Raw genomic sequence first — 12902 nt, forward strand, 5'->3', positions numbered from 1 at the left:
TCTGACGGTGGGACCCTCGAAGAAAGACCAACTGATACCGGGTCACGGTAGAGACAAGGGGGCGAGGAGGAGGGACCCTACTGGACTAGCGCCTAAGGGTTTTTTGGGACCTAGTACTGTAACGAGCGACCTTGGCAGAGCGATTAGGATTTATGCCCCTGCAGCTGACTGGTGACAACGTTTGAAGGCATTGACTCATGGGAGCAGTACTGTAACTGCAGAGTAAGATGAGCGGATTTTACAAAAAAAAGCGACTGGGAGGAAGTCTGGTATCAAGCCCAGGGTTACCACTCGCGGGCGGATCCAGCTGAGGTTTACTAATTAGAAACGGCTAAAGAGCCGGGCTCCTTGTGTGGCAGCACTGCATGGAAACGTAAAATGGAATCTCATGATACGCGGGGAGGATGGTGCGTGGAGCACAGGTGCCAATTCATAACGCTTTGGCGTTGCAACAGCAAGAGAGTTCCAGCTGAGTCAGCGTTACAGATATGCAAACAGAATATCCCAGCTTACGCCAGGCGAATTTGATGCAGTTACTCTGCACGACTTCCCTCTAGTAACTGAGCACCACGACGAGAGAAGAAACTCTCACATTTGGTATCAAGAGCATGTGTATGATAGCTGTTAGAATAGACACCATACTAAGGTGCAGGTCCTAGCTCCAGGAAGCTGTAGCGTGTACCTATATTCTCAAATATATATATATAAAATCCCCCGCTATTAGGATTACACCAGGAACAGTTAATCTTTCATACCAGAGAAGACTCCAAGAGCCGTTCTGAAGCAGAGAAACAGCCTGGCCATCGCCATGCTCGGGTCCCACCCCCATCTGTTTCCTTCTAGCAAACTTTTTTTTGTGGTAAATGCATGTTTTCCTTTTGGAAACTGCAGGGCATACTTTCCCTCATTGCGTTGCTGTTGGTGTCACATGTAAGAATGTTTCAAAGCAGCCCAAAATAAACAATGCACAAGTCGTTTTGTGGCGTAGAGTAAGCAAACAATAACTGTCAATAATAAATAACTTTATTAAAGAATTAGAGTTTCAGATGTTTCCACGTAGAACAATTTCTTTTGTATTACATTTTAGAACATTGTTTTGGATAACAAAGTAATCTGTAATGAATATCAGCCTCTTTCCACTATAATTTTAAAACCAAAGTATGTACTTGTTTTGTTGACTACATATATGTATCATGTTTTTTTTTTAATCTCAGTAAAACAGACAAAAATATAAGCTGTCAGATGAATACTATTTTCTGTTAAATAGCAGCATCTCAAATCAAAGATTTCTTCTGAAGTTACAACATGAAAAACTTTTCTGCTGTTTATTACTGGGAAAGTTAAGTGACATACCTGGAAAATGCCTCCATGGCCTTACATTCTCAGTGACATTAATTGCAAGATCAATGTTGTCTTCAGTGTATGGAAGACCAGGCCCTAGAGTTGTACTCTTACTTTAAGGAGAGCAAAAGCGTCCTTTAGATTCAGGGTTCTGGCAGACAGACATCCAGCATGACTGTGGCATCACACTGTTTCAGCCTGTCCTTCCGTCAGAGGTTGCTACCCCCTTACCACCCACTTACCTTGACTGCTCGTAGAATGGTTCAATAGCATAAACTTATTGCCGCTAGTATTTGCTCTAATAATAGGAAGAGGCCATTGCATTAAACAAGCAAAGAAACAATTCTTTCCCTTGTCAGAGTTCAACAAAAGTACTTTTGATTATTTTTGCACATTAATAAACATAGAATTAAATTATCTGGGGAATCTGCAGAAAGATGATTTGAAGGCCATTTCCTTTTTAGCCAAACAAGTATTAATCTTAGCTTACTAAACCTATTTTATCATAGAAATAGTGCCTTTTTTTAAGGCTACACTATAATGTTTTAGCCTTGAAATATATGCTATAGTGCTAATGCTGTAACATTACAGTCTACAGAAATTACGTACGCTACAACACAGGGATCAATTCTGCGTAACAAAACGGCATAGGAACTTAACATTTCCAATAAAGAGACCTTTCCTGTTGTTAGCTGGCTTTCCTCTAGAACATCAGACTCAACCAAACAATAACAACAACGTCGAGGGAGATCAAGTGTTAGATTTAGGATCATTCTACATCCACTAAAACAGGACCAAAAAAAGAATACAAACACATCTCATCTCAGCTGAGGGGGGAAATGGCTTCCTGTATGTAGGGCGCTTTTTAGAACAGAGGAAATAGTTTAACTGGATAATGAATGATTACACCACTGCCTACTCAACCAATTTCTCCCATATATTTTTCTGATTAATAACTAATAGTTACAGCTGAGTTTCTTAGGACACAGTGGTATTATTACAGAATAATTAAAAGCTACTACAGAGAATTTTCAAGAATGAAAAATAATGGGCCACCTCCAAAGGAAACATACCAAGGATCAGAAATACAAAATTGACAGTCTAGCCACAGAAAATGAGATGCAAGCACAGCTTATGAACGTAAGAACACTGATAAACTAAAATTTACTTGAAGTATTTGTCATTTCAGTATTCCTCGCACTTTTCTTCACGTTAAATCAAGGTGAATCTGGGGATTCTATAACAATTTAAAATGTGATTTTAAAGATAGATAGATATAGGCTATGGTGTATTCAAATTGCTATATCACCTAGAAAATTAGTAATTACTTTACCCACACAAAATAAAAAGAGAATTTACTTTCTGTGCAAGTTACAGAGTGTGGGAAAAAGTAGTTTAATTACCAGGCTTAATAAAAAGTCTGAGACTGGTGCAACTGTAGCACAAAAATCTTGCAAATCAAAGCTTTTTTTTTTTTAAACAGAATTAGTGATAATCCATTAAAGTGCTTTTAAGTGGAAAGTTGTTGGTTTTTTAATTTACTGAAACTAGATGATTTAACCAAGGATCTAAAGTTTTAAAGAACATTCAGTTGTCAGAAGATCAGAGTAGCAAGGCACGCTAATACTTACTAAAACAAAAAACAGAGATTGGTCATATATATGTATACTTATATGAACATAAGCAATGCAGCACCATTATCTTCTCTGAAGAAACTCCATTCAAATGGAGAATGGAAGCAATTTATTTTTTGCTGCTTTTGATGGGGACATGTGTTCCTTTCACATTGAGATTCTCCACAGAAACTCTGGGCTCCCTGGAACCCGCAACCGCAAGTGGTTTCTCTCTGAAACAAACAACAAAAATCACAACACCATACGATATGGGGGTGGGGGAATATACATTTTGTTAATTTCTTATGTAGAGGTATAGTTATTTTAGTTGTAAAACAGATTTGACTCTCTCTCCAAAACTACTTCCATTGTTACCACCATAGAGTTGGACTGTTTCCTCATCTTGCACACCAGATGAGAAGAAAGAAACAGCTTAGTTTGAAAACTGAAATTGAAGGTAAAGCAGCCTCTGTAATAAACCTCTAGAACTGAAGAGGTGCCAGAGGGAAAGCGCTCTGTGTAGTTTACAGAAAAGGAGCATTTCTCTTCTGTAGCATTCACTACCAAACATGCAACTTCCACTGAAACGATGGCGGGGAGGGGCACAGAACCCAAAGCTTGGTAGATAGCTGTCTACGCAGGGGAGCTCCTGCATTTACAGATAAAGTCCTTATTCCTACACAGACTTCCTGATTTTAGGATTAGAAGAGGTCTCATTTGAAATCTAACCCTGAAGAGAGGGGTGTGTCTGTCTCCAACTATATGGAAGGTGTCCTTCCTTTTACCCAAGAGAACAGATCAACCTAGCCCTCAATAAGGATTATACCTTAATGCAACTAACCCAGTTTAATGACTGTGGGAGCAGCTACAACAGTTGTACATAGTTGAGCTAAGAGCACTGGCATACTTCTCTAGAAAACACCATTTTAGCCTATCAATACATTAAGTAATTTTCAAAGTCAAAAATACTGAATTTCTTCAAAATTTAGTTAACAAAATACTGCCTTACACTGTTTATCGTGGCATCATGAGAAAAGGAGGAATAAAACATGCTATTTCTTCTCAGACTGCCAGTAAGCATTGCTTGTTCATTAACAGATTGCTTTAGAATTGGTTTTTCATTCTGCTGCTAGTATTTCCTTATTCTGGTAGGAAACGATTTGTACCTTCTTAATCCATCTTCCTTGGGTATGTGATGAATACTTCTGTATTTTGGAGCTTCTAAATTGCATCTAGTTCTAGATGGCTTGAACTTCATAATCTCTTTCTGCCACTCTTCATCAAAGGTCTGGGCCTCAGCTGAAAAACAGTTAAAGTTTACTTTTATTTTTAATAAATGCAAGCAAGATAGGAAAAGACATGTAACGAAAATTAGGTTTTTTGAACAGTGTTTAACCTTGTGGTCCACGACTCTCCACATGGCCTGCAAACTATTTCTAGGGGTTCTGTAAAAAACAACTAAAAGCTTACTGCCAGTAGGCTTATGTTTGGAAGATAAAAATAAAAAACCTGAAAGTTACTGTGTTGTAGAAGTATATGCACATTTTAACCACACATCTCTTAAATATGTATTTTCTATTAGCCACAAACAAACACAGAGCAAATAGCAAAATTCTGTTAAAACTTTGTTTGAAACCACAAAATATTGTTAAAAGTACTTTCAAATATGAGCAGCTATTGTACAAGCAAACAGTACCAACTGCATTAGAACACAACATTTTCAAGTCTAACTGGTTACTTTAACTTAGGTTGTCCAAATTTATATCAACTAAGGAAACTTGATTTGCAGACTTAACACTTTCTGAAAAACAGTCCCTTTTAAGAGGTCTCAAGCTGGAACTTCAAAACTGGCATATGAAACAGTGTAAAGCCCATTAGAGAACTGCATAAAAAGACATACCCTCATCCAGGTTGATGAATTCTTGGTTCATTTCTTCATCACCAGTCTTGCTGTTCTTTGACTTTTTAATAACATGGGCACGGTCATGAATATGATGACCAATAGCCATTTTTTCCAGTCCACTTTCAGAATCCTTAAGTGCTTTTCTTGTCTCCTTAACCTGTACAAAAAAGGGAAATAAGTGTCCTTCCAACCAAAAAAAAGTTAAAATATTTTTTTTAAATCAAATTTTCTTTCCCAAAGTTTTTTTATCTTATTTTTGAAAAAGTTAGTTTTTACAGGCTTTTCCAATTGTCTCATTTACTGTGTTGGCTGAAAATACACCAACAAAGCACAGGTGAAGTCCATTTTCTTTCTGCCAACAGACAGGAAGATTAAACAAGAACACCTAAAGCTTCTTAGGTAACATAAATACTGGATATTCATTGTTGGGGGGGGGGGGGGGGGGAAGCCTAGTCTAAATATACTACATACAGACAAGTCTTCAACATTCTCCTTGACAACAGAACAAGTAACAGCCAATGCCAATATTCTCAGCATGAAGGGACAACTAATTACTAGGTTGTCATGTTGACTGGCTTGAAACCCAGGCAACCACTTATCACTGTGTTCATAGGTATATTATTAGAACCTTTTTGATAACTGAGTGTCTGTTTGAGCTTGAACATATCCCACAGCCAATCATGCTCAACGGCCTTTACTGCTCGCATATAGTCTTTCATGAACCTTGCTTCAGGGTTCAAATTCAAATTTCTTAGCAGAATTAGACGCAACAGCTGCAAGGAAGTCAATGAAAGGGCATCTTCATCTGAAGCGTTACGTAAGCATTTAGAAGTGCTTGAGTAAAAGGGATGATTTGAAGCCATGCTTTGCATAAATAGACTGCCTCCTGCTATCTTGTATTTTAGACAGAATTTTAAATGTACAAGAAGAGGATTAATTATAGCAAAGAGAAAGACATTGGAGACAGCCTTGAAGAATCAGCTGTTCTGGCACTCAATTTTTCCAGTCTTCGACAGGCATACGATTTATTTAGAGGTATACTTAGCAGCATACAGGTTACAAGGAAGAAAACAGCACTTTAGCTTAAGAAGCCTTTAAGATACAGCAATATTTAAACAGACATATATTTTTCTAAATTATAAGAGTAACTGTCTCCAGTAAAAAGAACCTGAAGGGAACTCTGGTTTGGTATAGATGAACTTAAATTCCGATAAATACATACCACCTTTTTGCTGCATCTCAGGACTACTTACACCTCCTGGAGCTGTGCGTGTCTGAGCTGAAGCTTGGAAAACTTTTGGTGGTTCATCCCCTATTTTGGAGTATGTCATCACAGAGGAGGAGCTGAATGTGTGTGCATCTGGATGGATGGATAGGTCATCCTACAAGCAATGTAGACTTCTTATTAAGAAAAGTTGAAACTTGTGGATAATAGGTACTTCTTACATTCTGAGACTATCTTATTATGAAAAAGAATACCCCTCTGAAAAATTAACTCTCAGTCCTGGCACCATAGATACAGCCTGTTGGGAAGAGACCCGGGCATTTGATATGCCTACCCTCTTGTTGTAGCCTTGTCTGGCCACAGGTCTCCCTGTGCCAGGAAACACGACAACAAATAAAAAGCATGGGCAGCAATAAGCAACTGCTCAAACGTTTGCCCTGATGTAGTTTAGTTTAGTAATGAAGATATAACCTATACCATCAGTCTTGCCACATACAGTATATAATAAGGTGTGTAAAGAGTTGAGGTGAAATAGGACTTGAGCAACAATGGTTACAAGCCATTTTACAAGGCCAGTAAAACACAGTAAATATACTCAGCAGCACTTAATAGATACCAGTGTTATCTTCCAAGACTGTGAAGAAAGAAGAAAGAAGCAGTACTGAAAATAAAATCAGAAGAAAGTCTATATGCAGGGTGGCATTTAGGCGCTTGCGGTTGTTTTGGTTTTAAGTGTACAGTAACACTTTAAACTGCTTCTTCACTTAAGGTGTCAGCTCTGGCAACAGCCAGACACCAGACAGCTTACAGCAGTTCTAACCCCTAGAGAATCAAGTGCACATTATAAAGTACTGTTGTTAGCAAATAATCAGTGACAGCATAGAGAATTATAACCACGATATAGTCTGGGGGAAAAAAATTCTTACTATCTGCTTGAGACTAGTAACCTTTTTCTTGGCAGGACTTTCTAAGTAATATTTTAAGCAACTGTCATTCTCCAATACAATGTTTTAGAACAAATTTTAAGAAAACTTACAAATTTTCTTTGCATTTCCAGCATACTGTTTCTCATATTTGACATCATCCTGTCCATTGCAAAAAAAGGTTCCCCAAAATCTGCATCCTGCTAAAAGACATTAAAATTAAAACAAAGTCTTCTGACTCTTCAAGTTCTGAAGCTGGTTTTTTTACATGCACTTTTTAATGCGAATCAGACCATCAAAAAGGTTTTCACAGACTGCAGTTCATAGACATAGACAAGCCAAAAAGCATCTTTTCAAATGAAAAATTGAAAGCTAGCATGGGGAGCTTGATTGTTCAAGTTGGAGATACTGGAAAGACAGAAGTGAAAGATTTGACACTCAAATGTCAAAATAAGCTCATATTGTGGCCAATTTACAAGAACTACTTTCACGTACCTTCTAAACTAACTAGCTTCTGCTTGTAAGAAGTACTATATGACCCTCCATGCCTTATAATCTATTGGAAGATCAAATTATCTCTCTTATGCAAGTCCCTTAATGCATATGGAATCACAATGAAAGTGAATCCCAGCAGACACAGCTGTTCCTCTGCAGAAGTAGTGTACATCTGTCATAAAAGGGCAGTGTAGAAAAAAATCAGAGAACCATAACTTCGTATTTTAATGGCAGCTTAATTACTTGATGCTATAGATCTATTCAACAAAGCATTCATTCATTTTTACATGAAAGCAGAAGATCAGTGTTGCGCAAAGGATAGATACTAAGACAGGTTTACATGCACAGAATTTTATTATCAGTATCTGTAGCTGATGGCATATACTGACCATACTGATAAAAGCTACCTTTGGAAGAAAACAAAACAAAAAAGAGAGAGACAGGGAGACAGAAAGTATGGAAAGGGTGAACTCTCCTAACTGACCACCTGGGAAGACAGCAATGCTGTCCCAAATGAGCATCCTCCTCTGGGCTCCTCTCCAGGGCAGCAGAGAGGAGTTTGCCTCCAACTACTCGAAACATATAGAATTAAATTTAAATAAATTAATTTAAATAGCTATGTATTTAAAAGCTTAAAAATAAAATCTGCAGTTTAAGCATAAAACTAAGTAGAATTCAAGTATAGAAAATCTTCAATTTGTTACTTGAGTAGCAAGAATTCTGAATCCTTAAGGGCTATCAAAACCTCTGGGCAATAATTATAGACAATTTACGGCATCAAATCATTGCAACTGTCAGTAACTCCAGAAAACTGCCTTTTACAGTTAGAAATCTGGACATTGAACCAATGACATTACATAGTTATCAGCTGTATGTATGGAATTACATGCCATAGATTGGGGTGAGGAGAGTAAAAGCATAGCCCGTGCAGTTAATAGAAAAAGAACACTGGATAGCCAATACACTTTTTGTATACAGCAAGTTGCCAATTTGTGTTTCTGCAAAAGATAATTAAACAAGGAATAATTTAGATCTGAAAATTCAAAGACCCATGTTTACTTTTACCTGTTCTGCAAGTGAGAGCCACTCTCTAAGCTACCCGTTTTCAATCTGAAGACTTTTTAAAGCCTTCCAAAGGAAGGGAAAACCTCTGTGAGGGTCCTAACAATAATCTTGCTTTTCCTCGGGTACTTTTTACAGATCTTTTACAAGATATTCCAGCCCCCCGACAAACTACAACTGAAAAACATTCCAAGCGCAGTTCCAGTAGAAATTCTGCCTCCAGAAGCTGGCCTGGCTTAGCTGTGACCAGTGCTACAGGTCTTAGCGGTATCACACCCACAAACACACTCCAAGCCACTAGCATCTGTCTACAGGCAGCACTCAAAGTTTGCAGTCTCTGTCCAGGGATTATTTCATTAATATCCATCAGAGATCAAGCACCAACAGATACATCGCCGAGTAGAAAAGCCAGCTGCTAAGTAGTAACCTTTCCAATCTTGGTATCAGCGTATTTAGTCTACCCTTGCATTTTCATTTAATGAGGAGAAGTAATAATAAAAATCTTTCTTGAATTATATTGTTCCATATATCTAAACACCAACAAAAGCAGTTTGCAAGCACACTGAAACTAGCCTTTGTCCATGCTTTAGGTATGCAGACAGTATGCATATATTAGCAAGAGCTACAAGGATTATTGCTCCTGGGATACTAACCACTCTACCAAAGCCTGCAAAGGGCATGAGGGAGCAGCTTGTTGCCTGGAAGAAAAAGGACCAGTGTCTTTTAGTTATTGTACCTGTTATCAGACACAGCAGAAGTATCTAGTGCATTTTCATGTACTGTAGGTGATATTAAACATTTCTGATCAAATAAAAAGAGTCACTCAAGAGGACGTTGGTAATTTATAGTGTGGTACGACAATATAATATAAAGTAGTCTCTGGCTATATAGAAGTAATATATTTATACTAATGATATTGGAAAGTGATAGCTGTCACCACATTTAATAAGTCATATTCATATGTATGTACTAGAAGCACTTAAACATTTGTATACCATAGCAACCTTTGTACTAAAATTATTTAAAACATGGCACAGTGCTTCAGGCATCACCCACTTCTCTGAAAACACTTCATTCTAGTCATGCAATACAACCCCTCCACTGAAAGTTGATTAAAATCAACAAATCAATAGTCCCCTTAATGTAAATTTATGTAATTAAATTTCAGAAGGTTGGCATACAATTTTAGAGCTTAAAAAATTAAGTGATACAGTTGACCTGTTCACAAGCACTCTTTATGTATTACAAGGGATTAATGTAAATAAAGAGATGCTTCTTTAAAATATCCATACATTCCTTGTGATAAACAAAATGAAGTCTAACTTGTCAGCAGTTTCAAAGGTCATTGCAAAGAAGTTCTAAGTAAATCTATCATCATATACAGAACCACCCGAAGACAAATCCCCATGAGCAAATTATATTCTTCTGCAGTTGTATAAATAGACGTAGCTATAAACACCAGCAAATACAGTTCCTGTCTGACCAACTGATCTTGAATATCCCTATATGACAGGGCAATGAGATGCTGGAAAACAAATTGATGTTTCCAGGAAAACAAGGTTGGAAAGTTATATAAAAGCCTACCTAAAGAAAGACTGGTTAGACAGAAGTACCAAACACTTCACGATAACTTTAAGTACCAAAGGAAGGAATTATCTGATTCTTGAATACCTTTATGAACTCTGTCAGATTGCAGTTCTGTCTAATATGTAGTGACAGAAAAGAATATATTTTTATATATATCTCTCTCAAGTGCAAAAGGATATCCTCAGAAATAATAAAGTTGTTAGTCATAAAAAGTTTATAGACTCTTTGTTTTATAATACATACTAAAAGCTGTTAAATAGTTGCCTAATACATAGGATAATCAGATATCCAAACAAAACCGAATGACAGTATCTCTTAAGATGTTTTACCCCATTCTTCCTGATCATATCCTTTCCTCCTCCTTCCCTCCCTCCAGAAGGCTAAAAACTGACACTGCAAACCTGCTTGAGAAAGGAAAAGCATTTTCAAATTTGAATGCTATATTGACGCACATTGAGTTGTTGCAACAAATTCTGGCCCTTGTAAAGCACTTTTAGGCATGCTCTAGTTTACTTAAAGATAGAATTACAATATCCGTAATCAGTATGGGTAATTTTAACAAAGTGTATTTCACATGGTAGTAAAGATATCCATCTTTTCCTACATAAAAATCTAATTATTTTAAGTGTTTGAATCATTTCTGGAGGGAAACCAGTAAAAGCAGTTTGAGACTACTACAAGGCTCAAATAATCAGTACTGAGTCTTCTGTGACATCTGACAACTCTTAGGTGAAACATGAGGAACATTAAAGAATACTGTAAAGATTTTAGCAGGTGTGGAATTCTTTTGTGCTTACAAAAATAATGCAGCCTTCTTGCACCTTGAACTCTTTTCTGTAACCCCAGATAAAGGTTTTCTATGCCTCACATTTATCCCTCACTGCCAAGAACAAGGTATACAAACCCTCAAGATATTAGGGTAAGGTTTGACATTCTTTTTCTAAAGGAAAAAGAAGTCTGATCTGGTTTTAGGCATCTACTGAACCAAGGCCTAAGAATCTGCTTCAGTAGAGGAAAGATCATGCCCTAATTAGATCCAGCAACATCTATATTTGAAAGTAACTGGCAATGTATGAGCACAGAGGAAAGAATCTGACAGTTACCCTTTTGACTTGTAGGTGACAGTCCGTGTTTCAGCTATGTTTATTAAGCTCTAACTAGGTCTGAACAACCACCACCAGATCTGGCTGAGTTCCACCAGCCCTTGTAATCTGTTTTGTCTTCCAACTGTTTTTTTTTAAATCAAATGTGATTCATTAAAGTAAGAGATCGTTCAGCTGCAAAAATATTTAGCCTGTTGGAGGGAAAGGAACCAACTTCAAACGTATATCCTTTCTAAATACAACAGTTAGATAAGGTTTAGCTACAGAAGCATAAGATATAATTGTCCTGCCTGCCCAGAGAGTTGAAAAGATACTTTATGTAAAACATAGATCATTGCCAACTTCTCAATTTCAGGCGGTAATTTACAGAAATACTAGGTTTTGTATCAATTTCCCTGATCTTTAATTCTTACAGTCTTATATCTAGAGGAAACATTAAGAATCAGACCAAATACAGAATGTGAAGCCTTTATTCACAGTTGCAAAGTTGAAGCAGGGTTTAAAATATCTGTGTAGATACTATTTAGGTGGCTGAAACACAGGTTTGGCTTAAATCAAACTTCAACATAAATAACCAGACACAAGATACTAAAGTGCAGAGTGAAGGCATTAACGTATCAAGGTACCTTTTCAAGTCAAGTTAGCATAAAAAAGGAACTAAGCGTTCAAAGAAGGCTCTGTCTTTGGACATTTTTAATGCCTTTCTGCAATAGAAACATTTAATACATAACATTTATTAAACCAACCATTTGATAAATGTGTTTAGTTTGTTTCATTAAATATAAATTTGTTATTAGTCCTAACAGAAACAAGTTTGTCAGTGTTAAGTAATAAATGCTTAAACAATAGGCCATTAAGGAACCAAGAGAGATATTATTCACATTTTACTCAGCGACGAAACAATCTGACCAAGGTTGCAATAGCTGAGCCAGGCCTCTGTTTCTACTGGACCAAATTTAACAGAAATGGACATGTGAAGGCAACTATATTACCAGTAAATGTAAATTCCATGTAGCAATCCTTAGAGATTAAGAAAATACTTACTCTGCGATTTCCTCCTAAAGCAACCTGAGAGTCCTGGCGTGCTCTTCGATCTACTGTTCTCTCCCCACCATCTGTTATACTGAGAAATGGATCTCGTCCAAAAGGATCAGAAAAGCTTCTCATCATCTGCCGCATATATTCATGGTGTGCAGCAAAAGGATCGCTGAAAAAGAGATATTCCGCACAGAAAGTCATTGGGTTTTATTCCAAGCTATGTAAAATGGCTCTGAAATTTTTAAAACTCAATTTTTAAAATCATTCCATATGGTTCTTTATTTTAATAGGACCCAACTAGACAATTGCCTGTTCCTCACAAACTCTCACTTCTTTCACTTTTCTTCCCATCTTGCAGGTTGGTTGGGTGTTTTAGTTCTTTTATCTTCTCAGCTGCCTTCATTGCTCTCCTGTGCTCTTGGGTGTCTGTATTGCTTTTTCTCCAAAAATATTCCATCCTTTGCAGCCATCTTTCACTCCACTCCACATTTACTATCTGCCAGAAACTATAAAACTGGCCTATATTTTATTTATCACTACTTCTACCTCCAACCCCTGATATTAAAAGAATTATTTCCCCCCCCCCCCCCCTTTTTCACTCTACCCTTCCCA

At 37.2% G+C, this 12902-nt stretch overlaps 1 protein-coding gene across 3 annotated transcripts; it reads right to left on the reverse strand.

Annotated features, from left to right (window-relative positions):
* Positions 1–2826: 2826 nt before the first annotated feature.
* On the reverse strand, positions 2827–12471 carry MLF1 (myeloid leukemia factor 1). Of its 3 annotated transcripts, none has more exons than XM_009333928.1 (7): positions 12297–12471; positions 9216–9260; positions 7119–7205; positions 6111–6239; positions 4855–5014; positions 4121–4253; positions 2827–3187 (listed from the first exon to the last, which is right to left on the reverse strand). In XM_009333928.1, exons 1-7 carry the CDS (start codon positions 12429–12431, stop codon positions 3085–3087), a joined length of 792 nt encoding a protein of 263 aa, XP_009332203.1. In that variant the 5' UTR covers positions 12432–12471; the 3' UTR covers positions 2827–3084. The 3 variants fall into 3 exon arrangements, with proteins under 3 accessions (XP_009332203.1, XP_009332202.1, XP_009332204.1); XM_009333927.1 differs by having other exon boundaries at positions 7119–7208; XM_009333929.1 differs by lacking the exon at positions 9216–9260 and having other exon boundaries at positions 7119–7208.
* Between the last annotated feature and the right edge of the window lie 431 nt (positions 12472–12902).

The sequence above is a fragment of the Pygoscelis adeliae genome, unplaced genomic scaffold (genome assembly GCF_000699105.1).
Source record: "Pygoscelis adeliae isolate BGI_AS28 unplaced genomic scaffold, ASM69910v1 Scaffold241, whole genome shotgun sequence".
Classification (NCBI taxonomy): Eukaryota; Metazoa; Chordata; class Aves; order Sphenisciformes; family Spheniscidae; genus Pygoscelis; species Pygoscelis adeliae.